At 35.8% G+C, this 23,025-nt stretch overlaps 1 protein-coding gene across 4 annotated transcripts in view; it reads left to right on the top strand.

The window, feature by feature from the left end:
- The window catches only part of XRN1 (5'-3' exoribonuclease 1), a 121,257-nt gene that overhangs the window by 7,596 nt on the left and 90,636 nt on the right, over window positions 1-23,025 (top strand). For 2 of the 4 annotated variants that reach the window (XM_042903623.1, XM_042903624.1), the window contains exons 2-13: window positions 1,822-2,054; window positions 7,053-7,150; window positions 8,329-8,438; window positions 8,529-8,639; window positions 10,339-10,421; window positions 13,335-13,422; window positions 13,507-13,675; window positions 14,718-14,785; window positions 15,098-15,235; window positions 19,527-19,596; window positions 19,806-19,911; window positions 22,934-23,023. In XM_042903623.1, the coding sequence (XP_042759557.1) occupies window positions 1,822-2,054; window positions 7,053-7,150; window positions 8,329-8,438; window positions 8,529-8,639; window positions 10,339-10,421; window positions 13,335-13,422; window positions 13,507-13,675; window positions 14,718-14,785; window positions 15,098-15,235; window positions 19,527-19,596; window positions 19,806-19,911; window positions 22,934-23,023 (1,364 nt within the window). Of the gene's footprint in view, window positions 1-1,821; window positions 2,055-7,052; window positions 7,151-7,752; window positions 7,897-8,328; window positions 8,439-8,528; window positions 8,640-10,338; window positions 10,422-13,334; window positions 13,423-13,506; window positions 13,676-14,717; window positions 14,786-15,097; window positions 15,236-19,526; window positions 19,597-19,805; window positions 19,912-22,933; window positions 23,024-23,025 lie in introns of those variants that run through there. The other 2 variants (XM_042903625.1, XM_042903626.1) reach the window with 2 other exon arrangements.

The raw sequence follows: 23,025 nt of genomic DNA on the forward strand, positions 1-23,025 counted from the left end.
AATTTAGTGAGATAATGAATGTAAATATTTGGCCCAACTTTTGGCACCTAATAATAAGTGCTTAATAAATGCCAGGTATTACTTTTAATAACATGAAATATCCATTTCCCCACAACCTGACAATAACTGGGTAACGTCATTCTTTCTAATCTTTGCTAACATGATCGGAAAAATGACATATGTTTTTTAATGTTTATTTTTGAGAGACAAAAAGACAGAGCATGAGCAGGGGAGGGGCAGAGAGAGACAGAGACACAGAATCTGAAGCAGGCGCCAGTCTCTGGGCTGTCAGCATAGAGCCCGACGCGGGACTCAAACCCACAGACTATGAGTTCATGACCTGAGCTGAAGTCCGACACTCAACTAACCCAGGCACCCCGGAAAAATGATACATTATTTTAATTTGAAATTTGGGGATGTTAAACAATTTTTCATGTGTTTATCACACTTTAGTGTCTCTTCTTTTTTGAATTGCTGTGCATTTTCCATGCTTTTAAAATTTGCTCTTTTTCTTATTTACATTTGAGAAATTTTTGTATATTGGGAATGTGGACCTTATCCTGATTGGTAAGCATTTCCCTGCATTTTGTCATTTTCAGTTGATCTTGTTCATGGCACTTTTTTTTTTTTTAACCTTATAGAGGTAAAAATACATTTTTAGATTGCCAACTTCACCATTTGGTTTATGATATCTGGCTTTCTCCACCCTAAAATTACCAAAATTTTTGTATATAGTTTTTTTACTTATATTTCTCACATTAAAATTTTTAATCCTTCTGTAATTTAATACATCTTATATTTCCAACTGTTTTATTTCCAAATTGTTAGTTAGGTGCCCCATCCCTTTCTTTCACTGGTTTAAGATGCCTCTTATATACTACATTTCTGTATACACTTGGACTGCTTCTAAACTATTTGGTTCAATCAAACCTTCATAATTCTTAATATATAAAGCAGATTTCCTTCATTACTTTTTAATGTTTATTTTTGAGAGAGAGAGACAGAGTACAAGCAGGGGAGGGGCAGAGAGAGGGAGACACAGAATCTGAAGCAGGCTCCAGGCCCTGAGCTGTCAGCATAGAGTCCAATGTGGGGCTCAAACCCTCGAACCATGAGATCATGACCTGGGCCAAAGTCAGACACTTAACTGACTGAGCCACCCAGGCACCCCTCCTTCATTACTTTTTAATATTCTTCCTTGCTTGTTTATTCTCCTAAGGAAAGTGGAATCACTTTGTAAAGTACCCCCACCCTCTCAAAAAAATCACCTTGAGATTTTGATCCAGGTTTTCAGATTTCTTGAAGCAAACAGTAAATCTTGAATGTACTTTTATTTTATTTTATTTTACTTTATTTTATTTTATTTCTTTCTATAATTTATTTATTTTTATAGTTTACATCTAAGTTAGCACATGGAGCAACAACAATTTGAGGAGTAGATTCCTTAAGCTCCTTGCCCATTTAGGCCATCCCCCCCTCCCACAACCCCTCCAGCAACCCTTTATTTGTTCTCCATATTTAAGAGCCTCTTATGTTTTATCCCCCTTCCTGTTTTTATATTTTTTGCTTCCCTTCCCTTGTTCATCTGTTTTGTCTTGTAAAGTCCTCATATGAGTGAAGTCATATGATTTTTGTCTTTCTCTGACTGAGAAATTTCGCTTAGCATAATACCCTCTAGTTCCATCCACGTAGTTGCAAATGACAAGATTTCATTCTTTTTAATTGCCGAGTAATACTCCATTGTGTATATATATATATATATACACTTAGATATCCATAGTTGGTTATAGTAATGATTTCTATCATTTTTCTGTTTTTTAGATTCCTGAATTTGACAACTTGTACCTGGACATGAATGGAATCATACATCAATGTTCCCATCCTAATGATGATGATGTTCACTTCAGAATTTCAGACGATAAAATCTTTACTGATATTTTTCACTACTTGGAAGTGTTGTTTCGCATCATTAAACCTAGGAAAGTGTTCTTTATGGCTGTTGATGGTGTGGCTCCTCGAGCAAAGATGAACCAACAGCGTGGGAGGCGTTTTAGGTAAAGCATTTGTGGTTTATTTGAGAATACTCTTTAGATTAATAAAATGTATTATTTTAAAGATAATTGGCTTAATGCAATGCATCTTCTTTTCATGTTTCTTTTCTGCCTAAATTCCCCCAGAAATGGAAATAACTGATTATGTCACATTGTATCAGTCAAGTAAACAAATTAGTAACTGAAGTGAAGTGTCATTCTCAAAGCTGTGTTGGGCTGTGTAAAGTTACTATTGTTTTCATTCGTAAATTTTTAAACTTCTCCTTGATAATAGTGGTACAATTGACCCTTGAATGCAGTGGTCAGAGGCACCAATCCCCGCGCGTATAAAATGTGCATATAACTTGATTCCCCCAGAACTTAACTACTAATAGTCTGCTATTAACTGGAATCCTTAGCAATAACATAAGCAATAAACACATATTTGGTATGTTATGTGTATTATATACTGTATTCTTGCAATAAAGTAAGCTTAGAGAAAAGAAAATGTTATTAGAAAAATCATAAGGAAGAGAAAATAGATTTATAGTACTAAACCATATTTACTGAAAAAAAATCAGCGGGGGCGCCTGGATGGCTCAGTTGGTTAAGCATCTGATTTCGGCTCAGGGCATGATATAACCGTTCATGAATTCAAGCCCTACATTGGGCTCTCTGCTGTCAGCATGGAGCCTGCCTCAGATCCTCTGTCTCCCTCTTTCTTCCCCTCTCTACCTCACTCATGTGCACTTTCTCTCTCTCTCTCTCTCTCTCTCTCTCTCTCTCTCTCTCAAAAATAGACATTAAAAAAAAAAAAATCTGTATACAAGTGGACCCACAGAGTTCAAACCTGTGTTGTTCAAGGGTCAATTGTAGTAGAGAAAACTCCACTAGTAGTCTGCCCTGAACCAGAGAACTATAAAGTGAAATGAGAGATTGTTCTAATAGAAACATCGTTGACAATTTAATTCAACAAACATTTGTTAAATGCCTAGACTGTGGGCTAGATGCTGACTCTGATTGAGCATTGGTCCAAATTGGTTAGAAAGGCAAGTGAGACTAGAAAATGATTGGTGGAGTATGAGAAGAGAGCTGAGTTAGGACATTTGAGGTATTATCCACCCCAGTGTGTGAGGTGAACAGTAGGAAAAGTAAAAATGAGAAAAGGTACATAGAGTTTTAAAGTCAAAATCCTGGACATGTGAAATAGTTTTTAAAAACAATGAGATCATGTTGTGTCCTTATTTACGAGTAGGATAAGTAAAGTTAAGAAGGATGTTAGAATTGATGGAAAGAAACCCTGAGTTCTGTGTGTTTGATGGGTTGTTAGCATAATGAATCCTTTCATTACAACAGCAGGTAACGGAGTGGAAAGGGCACCTGTGAATAAAATATGGAAATGATCAAGGAAGGTAGGAGTGCACCTTGGAGAAGGCTAGCAGTGAGAATGGGAAAAGGATGGAAAAAAATACTGATTTAAATATCAAAAGAGGAAAGATCTTGAAGATACTGGAACACCTGTGAAAAAAATTTTTTTAATGTTTACTTATTTATTTTGAGAGAGAGAGAGAGAGACAGCATGGTGCATGTGGGATGGGGAGGGGCAGAGAGAAGGAAAGAGAATCCTGAGCAAGCTCAGTGCCGACAGCACAAACCGTGAGATCCTGACCCAAGGCAAAATCAAAAGTCTAGACGCTTAACTGAATGAGCCACCCAGGCGCCCACTGTGAAATCTTTTTTTTTTTTTTTAAGTTTATTTACTTATTTTCAGAGAGAGACAGAGAGAGAGAGAGAGGGGCAGAGAATCCCAAGCAGGCTCTGCTGTCAGTGCAGAGCCCGACACAGGGCTCGAACCCTTGAACCATGAGATCATGACCCAAGCCGAAACCAAGAGTCGGACACTCAACTAACTGAGCCACCCAGGCGCCCCATCTGTGAGATCTTTAAAGACAAGTACCATCTCTTGGTAAATTTAGAGTCTCAGGTACCAACCTAGACTTACTTAATTTGAATCTCTAAAAATTGGGCCCTGGAAACCATTTTTACCAGATTCCCCTGGTATTTGTTAAACTAATTTGGGGGAGCTATTGGACTAGAAAATCTAGTATTGAGAAAGGATTATATAAGCCCACTGTGTTCAGTTGCAGAAATAGAAACCTGGCTATTTTAAGCAGAAGGGGATATAATGCAAAGAATTAGGTGCTTATAAAAATCATTTTAAGAGCCAAAAGGATGGGAATTTAGGTGAGCCTTCAAGAGTGACTTCAGAACAGCACTATAGAAGTGAACCCACAGTGGCACTATTACTACAGCATTCAGGAAGGTGAGGAGTTCACAGGCCCCCACCAGAAGAGGTGGTTCCAGGAATGTATTCCTTTATCTGTGATCCAGGGATTAAGAAGGTACTACCTGAACTATTGGCTCCAAAAATAAATCACTTTAGTTGTAATTCAGCGATCAGGAAGCCACCACTGTATCTGTTAGCTCCAGAGCCCCAGTGTATCTGGTAGATCTGCCCTGCCCCTTGCTTCTCAGCACCTATGAAACTACTGAATATTGGGAACTCTTCTATTATTGATAAAATACACAAATCCTATAAACCCAGTGCCTCAACAATCATATACACTTCAGCACACAACACTTCCACCTTCCAAATCTTTTATGGAGGTATCTGACGGAATCTAAGTTATATCCTTTCACCTAGCTGCAAGGAAGCCTCAGAATTTAATTTTTTAGCTTTCTAACCTCTCCCCTATCAGAAGACAAACTAGGAGAATGAAGTGGATGTTGAGGGCCAATCCACCATAGCCATCGAAAGCATTTACTAAATATTGTGCTGACACAATATTGAGTGACATTGAATCCTCCAGTCAGCTTTTTCTCATTTTCCACAGAGACTATATTATCCATTCATAATCTTTTAATTACTTATAATCTTTCTGCATCTCTTACTCATTTTAAAATCTGCTGCTGTCTGGCTTTCATCCCTACCACTAAAATTCCCTTACAAGATTACAAATAGACTTTGTATGGCTAGAATTCTCTCTGTATATTACTTCATTTATTTATAGTTTTTAACAATGTTGACCATTCTTTCTTTCTTGAACTTCCTTTCCTTGACCTTTATGTAACCACACTCTCTCTGACTGCACCTTCTTGATCTCCCTGTTATCTTCTCTTCCTCTGCCTTTTTCTTAAATACTGATTTTTCTTAAGGTCCTGTCCTTGGTCCTGAGAGATCCTATCCAGTGGTTTTAATTACCGTGTCTATACTGATGACTCCCAGATTTATCTTCTTGGTGGATATCTCTCTCTACAACTCCTGTATATCCAAATGTCTCCTAAATATCTCCTTTTAGATACCATAGATACATTTCAGGCTTAACATGTTCAGAACTTGAACTCCCATTTCAAAACTGCCTTCCTTCTGTTTTCTATTGCAGTGAATAATAACACCATGCAAATAGCTGCTCAGCCAGAAAGTCTCAAGAGCAATTTGGACGACTTCTTCCTCATCCTCTATACCTACCTCCTGTTTATCCATTCTCTTAAATTTGTCATATATATTTCCTTCTTTTCATCTTTACTGCTACTGTCTCAGCCTAGGCTACCGTAATCTTCCACCTGGATTGCTTCAATAGTCTTTCCTTGTCCCTGTCCCACACATTCTGTATATTGCAGCCACATTAAACATTAGGGCTGTTAACTTTTCTGTCTCCCCACTAGAGTGTAAGCTCTGTGAAAATAGGAATCCTTTCTGTTATATCTCCAAAACTTGTCACATAGTAACATTGAGTAATTGTCCAGTCAAAGGAAGGAAGGAGAGAAGAGAGCAAAGAATGGCTTCTATTGGAGAAATTACAAATAAGTTGATATCTTCAGAGTTTTTGCTATCTTGAGGGGGTTGGTAAGAGAGAGAAGTTACATATGAAGAAGAGTTATTTATCATAGAAATGCAGTTCCGCAGGCACAGTAGATAGAGCTAGTATCAAGTACATAAAGCAGAGCTTCCTAATGTAAATGCCACATGGTATACAGTGTGCCACAGACGGGTTACAGGAGAAGCAGAACATTGGGAATTGGGATGCCTATTTTCAAACCTAGGTCCATCTGACTCTAAAACTCACGTTTCTTTCTAGTAAATCCTGTTGCTTCAATAGTGACACAATTTTGGCAAATCATGATGGCATTAATGTTACTAGGCTTTGATTTTAAATGTTTTTTATGTACCTTCTTAGTGCAGCGGGCAGCGCTTCAGTCTCATGAATGTTTTTTATGAGGAAACGCAAATTGTGCTCAATTGCAATTACAATTTTACAATTATTTTTATGTAATATTCTTAGAGATCATTTTAATAATGTGCTTCCTGTTTGATATTATTAGTCAGTGTAGAATGTATATATAATGAATGCTTAATGCTCTACTTTTGAACTTATTTGTAGAATCGATTTGCTATATAGTTAAGAGAATTATAAGTATTTATATTGTTCTGGGTCAGTTTTAAAAGATTACTTTGGGGCACGAGGGTGGCTCAGTCGGTTAAGTGTCCAGCTTCAACTCATGATCTCACGGCTCAGGAGTTTCAGCCCCGAATAGGGCTCTGTGTTATTCAGCTCAGAGCCTGATGCCTGCTTCAGATTCTATGTACCTCTCTCATTCTGCCCCTCCCCCACTCATGCTCACGCACTCGCTCTCTCTCTAGAATAAATAAACATTAAAAAAAATTTTTTTTAAAGAATTACTTTATAAGTATTTGTAATTTTCTGTATCAATTTTATACTGTTGTAATGTTCTCCTTCTATAGTTATCTGAAAAACTCAATTCTTTAAATAAATAAAAACAAACAATTCTGAGGCTCATCTTTGTCAATTATAATCATTTCAAAACTTGTGTTATGTTTTGAACCTCAAATTGGTTAATTAATATTTTAGTTACAAAAGCATCTAAATAACAGTTTACTTTATGTAAAGATCTGTACTTTTCCCCAAAAACCTTAAGATATTTTTTCCCTTAACATTTAAGGTCAGCAAAGGAGGCAGAAGACAAAATAAAGAAGGCATTAGAAAAAGGAGAAACTCTTCCTACAGAGGCCAGATTTGATTCCAACTGTATTACACCAGGTAAATTCACTGAAAGAAAAATTTTGACAGATTTAAATGTAAATGTAAATATTTTTTCAGATTTTTTTTTTCTGGTCTCTATTTTGTCCTTAAGATTCCATTTGCGGTTTTCCCAGTTGTGTCTTCTCATGAGATATCTTGATCACCTTGATTATAAGTGCTCCTATGAAGACCCACTGTACGGATTTACAGATGTTGATAAGAGCAGCTGTGGATAGGACTCTCCCAGATCCAGACTTCTAAACCTAGAAGGATCTTACAAGATCCGTCCTACTCCCACCATTTGTTTGTATGAAAACTGACTCAGTGAGGTTGAGTCACATCCATGGAACTAGCCTGTTACGTAGGATAAGAAACCCATTCTCCTAGTCCAGAGCACTTACTATCACATTTCTTAAAGGCAGTTAAAATTCTGTGACTTTAAGAGTAAATTAATTTATTAGTATTATAACTTTAAATTAGTTTTATATGCAACAACATACTCTGTACTTACTAGAGCTTTGTCTAACATCATTATAATCTTCTACTTTGAAAAAAACTTAAAATCTTATTTTTTTTCATGACTTCTTTACTAACTATGGTAATTTTGTCTTTCACTTAAGTGTTCTTATCATACATTGGTTGATTTAATGACCAGTTTTATCCTGATGTGGTTTAAGACCGTGTTGCCTTTGACTATTGACCCTCTGGACTTTTCCTGAAACATAATCACTGTAAATTCAGTTTCCAGAATAATAATTTTCCAGGTAAACAGTAATAATAATAATAGTTGTTGTTGTTGTTGTTGTTAGTAATCTGATTATAGCTACAGGCCTTAAAAAACATTCAGAAGCCAGCAGAGGAAATAGAAGATTGAGATTCATTAGAGTTGAAACTCTGCCCTTGTGTGAAGATACTGAAGCATAGTTCTCAGGCAGTAGTAATATTTCTTGATTTAGCTACATGAAATTAACTTCATTTTAGGGTGAGCAGTGAAATGAGAAACATTGTAATATTTGCTAGGGAAAGGCATGAGGGCTTTTCCTCTGGAGGAATACCTAGCTATTCCTACCCAGCTGGATACTCAGATCCAATTTCATGTTGTTTCTGGGAACTCATTCTTTTTTATGTCTCTCTCAGATTAAATTTTTTATTTTTATTTTTTTCAGATTAAACTTGTTAAAACTTTTTATTTATAGGGACTGAATTCATGGCCAGGTTACATGAACATCTGAAGTATTTTGTAAATATGAAAATTTCTACAGATAAATCGTGGCAAGGAGTTACCATCTACTTCTCAGGCCATGAGGTTATTATCTTTTTTTATTTAAAGATATTTTTAAATTTAATATTCTAACGCACAGCATATTACCACATTTTTTTTTTAACATGTATTTAGACTCCCGGAGAAGGAGAACATAAAATCATGGAATTTATCAGATCTGAGAAAGCAAAGCCAGATCATGATCCAAACACCAGACATTGTCTTTATGGTTTAGATGCTGACTTGGTAGGTATAACATTTATTTTTATTACAACCTTATGCCATTTTAGTTAAATATCTAAGAGACTTTCATAAGAAGCTTTCTGGCTGTAGAAACAAATATTGGAAACATAATAATGGTTGCTACTTCTGCCATTAGCACAGTTCAAAACAATTAGAAAATGAACTCTTTTGGGGCATCTGGGTGGCTCAGTCAGTTAAGCGTCCAACTCTTGGTTTTGGCTTAGTCATGATCCCACAGTTCAAGAGTTCGAGTCCGCATCAGGCCCTGTGCTGACAGTGCAGACCTGCTTAGGATTCTCTCTCTCTCTCCCCCTCTTTCTGTCTCCCCCCAGCTCATGCACACGGTCTCTCTCAAAATACATAAATAAAATTTTAAAAAAAAAGAAAACTCTTGCCATAATTTATGATTAGCAGGTCTCTGTAGTTAGTGTTCACACTTGACTGATCCTTGTGCTATGAATACTCTGCCGTGGTCAGGGTAGAGGGGGCTTTTTAATCTCATGCTTGATACATAACTTTTAATAATACCTGATCTGATAACTCCATGACCTAAATAACTTTACTATACTTTTTTCATTTAAACTTTTTATTACAGAAATTTTCAAACATAAAGTAGAGAAGTTATAAAATAATGAAACTTCCTATAGGCTTTATCCACCTTAAATAATTTTCAACCTAAAATAAATACTCTAAATATTAAATTACTTTCCTTTTCTTATCCCTAACCATCTATCTCCTTTCTCCTACTTCCCTTGACTCTTGAAGTGTATCCCAGACATTATATCATTTAATCTTTCTCTAAAGAAGGGTTGTTTGAAATAAATAACCATAATGCCATTATCATACATAAAACAAAAATTAATAATCACTGTTTAATATACAAATAACCATTTAGTATTCACATTTTCCTGATTGCTTCAGAAATGTTTCATCTTGTTTTGTATGAATTAGGTCGAAATAAACAATATATGTTGCAGTTGGTTGATATGTCTCACTAGACTATTTGAATGACTTACTTTGGACATTAGAATACTATGTGAGAAGGGCTCCTGGGTGACTCATTTGATTCAGCGTTCCATTCTTGATTTCAACTCCAGTTGTGATCTCAGGGTTGTGAGATTGAGCCCGCATTGGGCTCAGTGCTTGCACAGAGTCTGTCTTAAGATTCTCTCTCTCCCTGTCTGTCCCTACCTTGCTTGTGCACGCACTCTCTTTCTCTAAAATAGAAAAGGAAAGGAAAGAATACTATATGAGAAAATTAAATGAAGATGACCTTTTCTAGTTTTTTGTTTGTTTGTTTAATTTTCACATAGTAGAGGTATTCTGGCCTCCAGAAGAGTCTTAACATTCCTCTATCATAGAAAAGCTGCAACCTCCAGTTTTTTACCCATTTCCCCCATGGTGGATGGAAAGGTGTGAAAACCTAGAGAAGGTTTTGGGGATTTTTGTGGAGGGTGAGCAGGGTGGTAGTTACAACGGTGATGTGAGTCTAAGGTAAACATTTTTTCTTAGAAAAGTGAATTCATTTTACACCATTCATAACTTATGAGTGGATCAGATTTTGATATTTATATAATGTGATGTTTTTATTAAATAAGCCTCTTTTTTTCTACATAGAAATGTTTTTAATTTAATTGTTTTTATGAACCTGATACTATAAAAAATGAGAGAATAGAAACATTTTTTAATCATTTTTCAACAGATTATGCTTGGATTAACAAGTCATGAGGCACATTTCTCTCTTTTAAGAGAAGAGGTTCGGTTTGGTGGCAAAAAGACACAAAGGTAAATCATACTGCATATATGTTAGAAGAAAGAAGAGCAGGGGCGCCTGGGTGGCTCAGTCGGTTAAGCCTCCGACTTCAGCTCAGGTCACGATCTCACGGGTCCGTGAGTTCGAGCCCCGCGTCGGGCTCTGGGCTGATGGCTCAGAGCCTGGAGCCTGCTTCCGATTCTGTGTCTCCCTCTCTCTCTGACCCTCCCCCGTTCATGCTCTGTCTCTCTCTGTCTCAAAAATAAATAAACGTTAAAAAAAAAAAAAAATTTTTTAAAAAAAAGAAGAAAGAAGAGCAATTAAATTAAGAATAGTGACCATTTAACAGATACATGATCTGTAAAGATTTTCTCCCATTCGTTTTTATTCTGCTGATAGTGTCATTTGATGCACAAAATTTTTAATTGTGACGATGTCCATTCTTTTGTTGCTTGTTACTTTTAGTGTAATATCCAAGAAATTGCCAAATCTAATGTTGTAAAATGTTTTCCCATTTTAAGAGTTTTGCAGTTTTAACCCTTACATTTAGGGTTTTGATCCATGTTGTTAATTATCATATTTGGTATGAGGTAAGGGTGAACTTCATGCTTTTGCATGTGGATATCCAGTTTTCGCAAAATCATTTGTTGAAAAGACTGTCTTTTTCCCCTTCGGTGGTCTTGGCACCGTGGTTGAAAATCATTTGACCATATATGCAGGGGTTTTTCCTGGGCTCTGTATTCTATTCAGTTGATCTCTGTGTTTTTCTTTATGCCATTACCACGGTATTTTGATTACTGAAACTTTGTAGTAAGTTTTGAAATCAGAAAGGATGAGACCTCCAACTTTGTTCCCCTTTGTGAGGATTATTTTGGCTGTTTGGAGTCTCATGAGATTAATCATTTTTAGGATGGATTTTTTGTTTGTGTAAAAAATGTCATTGGGATTTTTTGTTTGTGTGAAAAACCTGACTGGGATGGCATTGAATGTGTACATCCATTTGGGTACTATTTACAGTTTCATAGTAAGTCTTCCAGTTCATCAATACAGAATGTTTTACAATCATTGTGTCTTCTTTAATTTCTTTTGACAGTGTTTTGTAGTTTTGGTGTGTAAGTCTTTTACTGTTTTTTTTTTTTCTTACTTGTTTTCCCTTTTATTTAAAAAGAATTTTTTAATGTAGTCACCATGCTGTACATTATATCTCCAGGACATATTTATCGTATAACTGGAAGTTTTCACCTTTTGCCACCTTCACCCATTTTGCCCAGCCCTCACTCCTCTACCTCTGGGAACCATCTGTCATTCTCTGTGTCTATGATTTCAGTTTTTTGCCTTTGATTTTTTTCTTTTGCCTCTTTGGTCAAGTTTGTTCCTAAGTTTTTTACTCTTTTGGGTGGTATTCTAAATAGAATTGTTTCTTAATTTCTTTTTTGGATTGTTTGTTGCTGGTATGTAGACACAGCTGATTTTTATGTGTTGATCTTGTATCCTACAAGTTTGGGAGATTCTATGGGATTTTCTGTATATGGAATCATGACATCTGTAAATAGAGATAGTTTTGCTTCTTATTTTTCAGTTTGTATGCCTCTTATTTCTTTGCTTGCCTAATTGCCCTGGCTAGGACTTCCAGTATAATGTTGAATAGCTATAGTGAAAACGGGCATCCTTGATCTTAGGAGGAAAGCTTTCAGTCTTCTAACATGGAATATGATATTAGATGTTTGTTTTTCATAAATTCATTTTTTCATGTTTAGGAAGTTTCCTTCTATTCTTACTTGGCTAAGTACTTTTATCTTGGAAGGTATTGAATTTGACAAATGTTTTCTTTGCTAGTTAATTGTATGGTGATTTTCCTTTGTTTATTAATGTAATTTATTACGTTTATTTTTTTACATTGAGCCATCCTTGCATTCCTGGGATAGATCCACTTGCTCATGATACATAATCCTTTTAAAATGCTGTTGTCAGTTTAGGGACAACTGGCTGGCTCAGTCAATTAAGCGTCACACTTCAGCTTAGGTCATGATCGCCCAGTTTGTGGGTTCAAGCCCCACATCATTCTCTGTGCTGACAGCTCAGAGCCTGGAGCCTGCTTCAGATTCTGTGTCTCCCTGTCTCTCTGCCCCTCCCATGCTCATACTCTGTCTCTCTCCCTCTCTCTCTCTCAAAAATAAATAAACATTAAAAAAAAATTTAAATGCTATTGTCAGTTTATATTCTTACTTCTGGTTAAGCTTGAAGTATTGACCAATAGCTAGGAATATAGGCCCCTATACCAAGCCAGGGAAAGATAAGAAGAAAGAAATGATGGAGCCTCATCATTGAAGCTTTTGTCTGTACTGCAGTAGGCAGAAAAGTGTATATACTCAATTATATGTATGCTTTCTGCTCGTGGCCAGCCTTAAATGGGCCAGAAACCACTGGTTTCTTAAATCTGTTATCTATTATTTAGGCTTTCTTAATTCTGAGAATCTTTCCAAAAAAAGCATAAGGCAGACCAATTATTTGAACTTTATTATAATTATACTTTTATCTTTTATCTTTATCTTTAGCAACCCTACAGCTTTCCTATAAATTACATGCCTGGATTATAAGAATTAATTATCTTCTAATGATAAGTTTTATTTTAAGCTTCGCTGCATTTTTAAAATTTTATTTTTAATCTTTATTTATTTTTGAGAGAGAGAGAGAGAGAGAGAGAGAGAGCAAGTGGGGGAGGAACAGAGAGATAGGGAGACACAGAATCCCAAGCAGGCTCCAGGCTCCGAGTTGTCAGCACAAAGCCCGATGGGGCTCAAACTCACAAACCACAAGTTCATGATCTGAGCTGAAGTCTGACATCTAACCAACTGAGCCACCCAGGCTCCCCATCCTCGCTGCATTTTTAAACTTGAACCTTAAAGACACAACTAACTCTGTGTTGATCATCTCATTAATTACAGGGTATGCGCACCAGAAGAAACCACATTTCACCTCCTACACTTATCTTTAATGAGAGAGTATATTGACTATGAGTTTTCAGTATTGAAAGTAAGTATTAATATAGCTGTGGTACAAAGGAACTGTGTAAGTAGAATTTCCGTACAAGTTGACTTTTTCTCCATTTTGCTATAGGACAAGATCACATTTAAATATGATATTGAAAGGATAATAGATGATTGGATTTTGATGGGATTTCTTGTTGGCAATGATTTTATCCCTCATCTACCTCATTTACATATTAATCATGATGCACTGCCTCTTCTTTATGGAACATATATTACCATCCTGCCAGAACTTGGTGGTAAGAAAAGTTTAATATTTTTTTTGAGGCTACTTTAATTTAGCACTCACTCACCTAACCGTAAAAATGTGACTCATTTATTAGATTATTGCATGCACAGCTAAAGTAGGAAAAAAATTGGGGGTTTCTTTTGGTCTAAGACACTAAGCTCTGAGGTTTAATGTTCAGTGGTTCACAAGCAAAGAAAATGACAAGAGTTAAGCAGCCTCATTTACTGATACCTAACTAATCTCTGCCTTTGATTATTTAAGAAAGCCAGTACAAGGTATAAAATGAGGGAAAGAGGGATGCCTGGGTGGCTCAGTCGGTTAAGCGTCCAACTTCATGAGTTGAACTTAATATCTATTATAATTTATACTTTTCTTTTATCTTTATCTTTAGGTACCCTAAAGCTTTCATATAAATTACATGCCTAGATTATAAGAATTAATTATCTTCTAATGATAAGTTTTATTTTAAGCTTCGCTGCATTTTTAAAATTTTATTTTTAATCTTTATTTATTTTTGAGAGAGAGAGCAAGTAGGGGAGGAACAGAAAGACAAGGAGACACAGAATCTGAAGCAGCCTTCAGTCTCCGAACTGTCAGCACAGATCCCGACGATGGGGCTTAAACTCAAAAACCACAAGTTCATGACCCTGAGCTGAAGTCTGACACCTAACCAACTGAGCCACCCAGGCGCCCCATTCTCGCTGCATTTTTAAACTTGAACCTTAAAGACATAACTAACTCTGCGTTGATAATCTGATTAATTACAGGGTATGCTCACCAGAAGAAACCACATTTCACCTCCTACACTTGTTGGAAACGTAGGAGGATTATTATGTGAACCTGGAATTTATTTTGCTTCAGTTCTTACATATTTTATATTACTGTCACATGAGTGTCTTAGAAACTAGCACCAGTTATATTGCCCAACACTTGAGTGTTTTTCTTGATTAGTAGAATGTCAACATTCAACATTTTGTAAAAAGAATTTTGTGGAATTGTTTTGAAAAAATAATGTTAGCTTTTAGTACAAATTTAGTTTTTGTTCCTTTTAGGTTATATTAATGAAAATGGCCATCTCAACTTACCTCGATTTGAGAAATACCTTGTGAAACTATCAGATGTAAGTAACTAGGTATTATTTTCCTGTCCCAGGGTAGCTATAAATGGTCACAAACCAATTACATAATACTTAAAGAAAAAGTTTTGGTACTTCTACTCCAATTGATCATTCTGTATAATTTCACCTATTATTTTTATTTTTAATGCTTTTTGATTTTAACTTTCATAATAGTAGATGAGGTTCCCATGTGCATAAAAAAGTAACATTCTTTGATATCCTATGCCCCATAAGTAGCAACTATTAAAAGTTTCATTTGTATTCTTTCAGACATACTTCAGTTATTTTTAAATGAATTTAAATATTTTTGTATAGTTTGATCGGGAACACTTCAGTGAAGTTTTTGTGGACCTAAAGTGGTTTGAAAGCAAAGTTGGTAACAAGTACCTCAATGAAGCAGCAGGTGTCGCAGCAGAAGAAGCCAAGAACTACAAGGAAAAGAAAAAATCAAAGGTGTCTGTTTTTTTAGGTGTCCTTTCATTTTTTTAGCTGTTAAGGTAAAACTGGTATTCCATGCTTCTCACTTTTCTTCTTATGATTTTTGTAGTTGCCTCATTTCATTTTCATTTTTTATTTTCTTCCATGGAACATTTAAAAAAAAAACTGGTTTCTTCTCTATTAGATTCTATCATTTAAATCTGATCTTTAAAAATCAACTTCTTTTTTTTTTTTTAATGTTTATTTTATTTTTGAGAGAGAGAGAGAAAGAGACAGAGCTGAGCAGGGGCAGGGCAGAGAGAGAGGGAGACACAGAATCTGAAGCAGGCTCCAGGCTCTGAGCTGTCAGCACAGAGTCCGACGTGGGGCTCAAACTCACAAGCTGTGAGATCATGACCAGAGCCAAAGTTGGACTTTTAACCGACAAAGCCACTCAGGTACCCCTAAAAATCAACTTCTTTTTAACCCTTGAAGAATATTCTCTTTTCTTTGCTCATCCATTCTACTAATAAGTATAGCAAAACTTCTAAATATAAGTGCCCAGAAAATCAGTTATCTTTTGTAAAATGTGGGTATTTATATAACATTTAATACTGATATGTTAACTAGATCAGTGATTTTTCTATAGAAATAATTTATATATAAAATATACCAATAGGCTTGGTAAGAGTAATATAGCACAATATCTAATAAATGTTAGGTGCTCAGTAAATGAATAATAGAATCATTCACAATATGCTAATATCGTACAAAGCATTCATAATAAACTCTAAAAAATGTCTTATATGTATTAGCTTGGAAAATAAACTTCTTCTGAATTTTTCTGTATTTCTGAAGTTTTGGGGTTCTGATAAAACTGAGGAGTTTGCTGTACTCTCCTTGCTATACTGGTTCTATTTAGGCTTAAGCCAAGTAACTCTTGCTCCAGGAAGAGCAGTTACCCTGATTTTCTCTAGTGTAGTCCTAATTGGTTAGCTTTCCTTATTGGAACTTAGGAGCAGTCAGTTTGCATTCTACTGTGTTATTTCTCTTAAGAAAACAGGCTCAGCAACTTCTTGGGAACGTGTACTCAAAAAATTATACATCAGTAATCCCTGGCTGTACCCATCTCAGCTCCTTCCTTAAGCTTCCCAAGTCTTCAGGCATATATAGTTAATGTTAGAGACACTGGCAAAATGAGAAGAACTAGAAGAAGAGCCCAAGCGCTAGCAGAGGCCCTAGTTTGGATGAACAAAAGGAAAGGGAGATAAGGGAATAGGAAGAACTAATGAGAGTCACTGGCAGTAGATAGGCAATCAGAAAATAAAAGAAAAGTTAAGATCACTGGGAGGAAAAACAGATGAGCAGGATGTGAAGAATGTGATGAGATGAGAGAACTATAGAAAAGCAAATGAGTCACATGAGAGAAAAATTTGGAAGTGGAGAATATAACAAAGTTATAAAAATGACAGAATCCAGGGGCGTCTGGATGGCTCAGTTGGTTAAGCCTCAGACTTCGGCTCAGGTCATGATCTCACGGTTTGTGAGTTCCAGCCCCACATCAGGCTCTGTGCTGACAGCTCGGAGCCTGGAGCCTGCTTTGGATTCTGTGTCTCCCTCTCTGCTCCACCCCGCTTGTGTTCTGTCTCTCAAAAAAAAATAATAAACATTAAAAAAATTAAAACAAGGGGCACCTGGGTGGCTCAGTCGGTTGAGCGTCCGACTTCGGCTCAGGTCGTGATCTCGCGGTCTGTGAGTTCGAGCCCCGCATCGGGCTCTGTGCTGGCAGCTCAGAGCCTGGAGCCTGCTTTCGATTCTGTGTCTCCCTCTCTCTCTGCCCCTCCCCTGCTCATGCTCTGTCTCTCTCTCTGTCAAAAATAAATAAACATTAAAAAATTAAAACAAAGAAGAAGAATGACGGAATCCAAGGATATGGAAAATATGTACTATCTATAATTGTAGGAATCAATTATAAATAAATAGATTATGTTAACACAATAGATGAGAATTACCCATTACATATTTTTGAGAAATTCAACATAATAAAGACTTAGCGAACAAGTGATACAAAACCAAAAACATTTACACAGTATTTGAGGATTATTTTTATTTATTTACTTTTTATTTTGAGAGAGATCACATGCAGATATGCACTGGCAGGGGAGGGGCAGAGGGAGAGAATCTTAAGCAGGCTTCACACCCAGCGGAGAGCCCAAAGCAGGGCTCGATCTCAAAATAGTGAGATCATGACTTGAGCCAAAATCTGAAGTTGAATACTTAGCCAACTGAGCCACCCAGGCACCCTGAGGATTATTTTTTAAATGAACTTTTACAGTGTATCACTAAAGGGTCATTCAGTTCTTTTAAATATTTTTTAAATCTTCCTGTTAAATGTCTTACTTTGAAATATATCTTGATATATTGATTTATAGGTATAATTAATTATAAGTGTGATATTATAATTAATTATTATATATGTTTATAATTATATAATTATAATTATGTTAATAATAATTATATTGATTTATAATTTTTTTAGGGCCAGGAAAGCTCCTCCATATGTTGGGCTGCTTTATTTATTTTTTATTTTTTTCGCTTAACAGATTTTTATTTAATTATTTTTTAATATGAAATTTATTGTCAATTGGTTTCCATACAACACCCAGTGCTCATCCCAACAGGTGCCCTCCTCAATACCCCTCACCCACCCTCCCCTCCCTCCCACCCCCTATCAACCCTCAATTTATTGTCAGTTTTTAACAGTCTCTTATGGTTTGGCTCCCTCCCTCTCTTTTTTTTCCTTCCCTTCCCCCATAGTCTTCTGTTAAATTTCTCAGGATCCGCGTAAGAGTGAAAACATATGGTATCTGTCTTTCTCTGTATGACTTACTTCACTTAGCATAACACTCTCCACTTCCATCCATGTTGCTACAAAAGGCCATATTTCATTCTTTCTCATTGCCAAGTAATATCCATTGTGTATATAAACTACAATTTCTTTATCCATTCATCAGTTGATGGACATTAGGCTCTTTCCATAATTTGGCTATTGTTGAAAGTGCTGCTATAAACATTGGGGTACAAGTGCCCCTATGCATCAGCACTCCTGTATCCCTTGGGTAAATTCCTAGCAGTGCTGTTGCTGGGTCATAGGGCAGATCTATTTTTAATTTTTTGAGGAACCTCCACACTGTTTTCCAGAGTGGCTGCACCAGTTTGCATTCCCACCAACAGTGCAAGAGGGTTCCCGTTTCTCCACATCCTCTCCAGCATCTGTAGTCTCCTGACTTGTTCATTTTAGCCACTCTGACTGGCGTGAGGTGGTGTCTGAGTGTGGTTTTGATTTGTATTTCCCTGATGAGGAGTGATGTTGAGCATCTTTTCATGTGCCTGTTGGCCATCCGAATGTCTTCTTTAGAGAAGTGTCTATTCATGTTTTCTGCCCATTTCTTCACTGGATTATTTGTTTTTCGGTGTGGAATTTGGTGAGTTCTTTATAGATTTTGGATACTAGCCCTTTGTCCGACATGTCATTTGCAAATATCTTTTCCCATTCCGTTGGTTGCCTTTTAGTTATGTTGATTGTTTCTTTTGCAGTGCACAAGCTTTTTATCTTCATGAGGTCGCAATAGTTCATTTTTGCTTTTAATTCCCTTGCCTTCGAAGATGTGTCAAGTAAGAAATTGCTGCGGCTGAGGTCAGAGAGGTCTTTTCCTGCTTTCTCCTCTAGGGTTTTGATGGTTTCCTGTCTCACATTCAGGTCCTTTATCCATTCTGAGTTTATTTTTGTGAATGGTGTAAGAAAGTGGTCTAGTTTCATCCTTCTGCATGTTGCTGTCCAGCTCTCCCGGCACCATTTGTTAAAGAGACTGTCTTTTTTCCATTGGATATTTGTTCCTGCTTTGTCAAAGATTAGTTGGCCATACTTTTGTGGGTCCAATTCTGGAGTCTCTATTCTATTCCATTGGTCTATGTGTCTGTTTTTGTGCCAATACCATGCTGTCTTGATGATGACAGCTTTGTAGTAGAGGCTACAGTCTGGGATTGTGATGCCTCCCGCTTTGGTGGTCTTCTTCAGTATTACTTTGGCTGTTCGGGGTCTTTTGTGGTTCCATACAAATTTAAGGATTGCTTGTTCTAGCTTTAAGAAGAATGCTGGTGCAATTTTGATTGGGATTGCATTCAGTGTGTAGATTGCTTTGGGTGGTATTGACATTTTAACAATATTTATTCTTCCAATCCATGAGCATGGAATGTAATTATTATATATATGTTTATAAATTATAATTATATTAATAATTATTATATTGATTTATAATTTTTGTAGGGCCAGGAAGGCTCCTCCATATGTTGGGCTGCTTTAGACAAAAATGGAGAAGAAGTGGTAACTTCTAAAGGTGAGCACAAACTCTGTATTCAGTATATGTTATTTTTTTGACAGAATAGTTACTATATCTTTCCTTAGCTAGTACTAATTCAATAATATTGGATAAAACAGATTTCTGTGATAGCATATAAGCATCTGCTTTGATATGTATTTATCAAAGCATTAGATGGAAAAACAGAATATTCATAATTGTCAGCCACTCTCTTTCCTTTTTTCCAGATAATTTAGAAGATGAGACTGAAGATGATGACCTATTTGAAACTGAGTTTAGACAATATAAAAGAACATATTACATGACGAAGATGGGAGTTGATGTAGTATCTGAGTACGTTTTTGCCAATGTTTTTACTTTAAAATAGAAAAAAATCATATTTTGCATTTCTTCAGAAAACAACATAATTTTAATAGTTAAGGTAGTGGGAAAGGAGAATTCTTTGGCTATGTAAATTATTGTAGTGTCAATCTTTCAACTACTATGGTTTTGGAGGTGATATTAACTGATGTGTTATATTCCTGTGATAAAAATTGTCAAGTAGAAAATGGTTAGTTTTGTTTTTGCTTTCCATATTCCATTTGCACATCACACTTACTTCAAAGGCTATCTGGCTTGGCCCCAGGTTAATTACCTAGTCCAAAAGTTCCTTAAGAACTTGACCTCTATAATGGTGGCTTTCACACTTTTAAACTGTAGCTCACAGTATGAACTACACGTTTGTATTTTATTTAACAAAATTTTATAAAGTGCTTACCAAGTGCCAGGAGCTATTCTAAGCATTTTAAAATATGGACTTATTTAATTTTAACAATTCTGTAAGGTAAGTAAAATATTACTATTTTACAACAGAAATTAAGGAATTGAGAGGCTTTTTTTTGTTTTAAAGTGGATTCATTTGTTTTTTAGAGAGTTCATTTTTAAGTAATCTCTGCATCCAATATGGGGCTTGAACTTACAACCCCAAGATTAACAGTCGCATGCTCTATTAACTGAGCTAGCCAGATACCCTAAGGAATCGAGAGGCTTAAAATGACTTGTCCAAGGTGACAGTCAGTGAGTGGCAGAGCCAGGATTTGAACACAGGCTGTCTGGCTCCAGATTTAATACTCTCTCTCCCTTTTTTTTTTTGTTTTTTTTTTGTTTGTTTATTTTTTAGTAATCTCTATACCCAGCATGAAGCTCACACTCATAACCCTGAGATCAAGAGTCACATGTTCTTCCGACTGAGTAGCCAGGCACCCCCAGAGTTTATATTCTTAACCACTAGATGAAGCTGCTTCTTTATAAGTGAAATAAGAGCTTCATGAAATGCCATGTACCTTTTTTCATATTTACATGTTATACTTAGATATTTTCTATACTATTATTTTTTTAATATAATAAAGTACTATTAGATTTTTTCCTGAGTCTGCCCAGAGATAGACCCAGGCCTTCAGATGTTGCTTTATGTACTCTCAGACTGTCTTCTAGGCTAGACATAGTCTTTCTCATCTATATTCATACTGACCTCCAGTAACTAGAGGTATAGGAATTCTAGTACAAGTCACCGGATCATTTGAAGCTTTGTCAACTACTATTATCATGTAAGACTTTTGAGACTTGAGAAATAAAATATTAAAAATAGTTATGCTTCTAACCCTTTATTTAGTCCTTATCTTTCCTTGATTATAGTTATATAGTGCTATAATACCTGCTGTTGGCATTAAATGCTTAATTTGATAGCTAATGAATCTGTTTTATTTTCCTTTTCTTTTATATATTAAACTATAGACTTATTAAAAATGTGATACCGTCTGTAAAAAAAAAAAAAAAAATGTGATACCGTTTATTTGCCTAGCAAATAAGCAAATCTTTTAAAATTGTTATATTTGATGTATAGAACATCAGGAGTGATGGTAGTGTTCTTCCTTAATTACTGACGGGGCTATAAACTGGTAAAATTATTTGGAAAGTACATGTCCAAAAAGTTAAATTATTTATCCCTTTGACTCAATAATTCTAATTATTAATCTGTTTAAAAATATAAACTTAAACACAGAAGATCCTTATATACACAAGGATGTTTATTACACAGTTTTTTATAATAGTACAGAATTAGAAATGATCTACATGTCATCATAATCATGTCCATCTCCTCTTTGTGACAGTCACCATCTTGCCATAACACTGTCTCCAGAATCTGTAGAACTGCTAAACTGGTACTTATAAAAAGTTCATAATAATTTAAAAAAATTTTTTTTCAACGTTTTTTATTTATTTTTGGGACAGAGAGAGACAGAGCATGAACGGGGGAGGGGCAGAGAGAGAGGGAGACACAGAATTGGAAACAGGCTCCAGGCTCCGAGCCATCAGCCCAGAGCCTGATGCGGGGCTCGAACTCACGGACCGCGAGATCGTGACCTGGCTGAAGTCGGACGCTTAACTGACTGTGCCACCCAGGTGCCCCAAGTTCATAATAATTTAAAAATATACTTATAGTATATTATTAAATACAAATTTCAAAAGCAGGACACAAAATCATATACACAGTATACTCTCATTACAATAAAAAAAAAAAAAAAAACCTGGGCACGGAAAAAAGACTGAAAAGAAATATACCAGAATGTAATAGTAATTGCTGTTAGGTGATAAAAATGCTTTTCTTCATTAATAATGAGAAAATTTTCATTTTCAAAAGTGTGCTTTCCAGAAATATTGGTATCTGGAATTTCTCATTGCGTCTGTACCTAAATTTTGATAACAGACACTAATAAGGTTTATGGCTATTTTTTGGTTTTAGCCCAAGGTGTGTGTGTCTGTCTGTCTGTCTGTGTCTGTGTGTAGAAATATTTTCCCTTAAATTATGGTTGAGAAAGAAATGATTAGAGGGAATTTTGTTCAGTGGGGATAGCACTTTTCAATGTATCTTCTAGTTGCTGTAACCAGATTCTACAGTCTTCCTGATTTCCTCCTGTGATTTTCTCAGGCATCCTCGCTGATAGTTTCCCATCCCTGTATCCCATTGCACCCTGACTATTTAGGAGTGGTAGTGACACTTCTTAGAAAACTTCCTTGGCCATATCCTCAAACTTTAAATCACAGGTATAGTACACTGACTGAATAAATATGCACAGTAGGTTTAAGTCTTCTAATAATCGCTTTAGGAAAACTATATGGCAAAACTTTAATCTGACAGAATGGAATTTGTTTTAAATAATATTTTGGAATTTTTCTGATTGCAGTTTTTAACTTATTCAGTGATTATATAAAACATATGTGAGGCAGGGTGTATCAGCAGATATTGTGCTCTAAAGATAAATGACCTGTCTTCAAAAATTAATGTTATAATTAAAATATGCTTTTCTGTTTTTAGTGACTTCCTGGCTGATCAAGCTGCATGTTATGTTCAGGCAATACAGTGGATTTTGCACTATTACTATCATGGAGTTCAGTCCTGGAGCTGGT

The sequence above is a fragment of the Panthera leo genome, chromosome C2 (genome assembly GCF_018350215.1).
Source record: "Panthera leo isolate Ple1 chromosome C2, P.leo_Ple1_pat1.1, whole genome shotgun sequence".
Classification (NCBI taxonomy): domain Eukaryota; kingdom Metazoa; phylum Chordata; class Mammalia; order Carnivora; family Felidae; genus Panthera; species Panthera leo.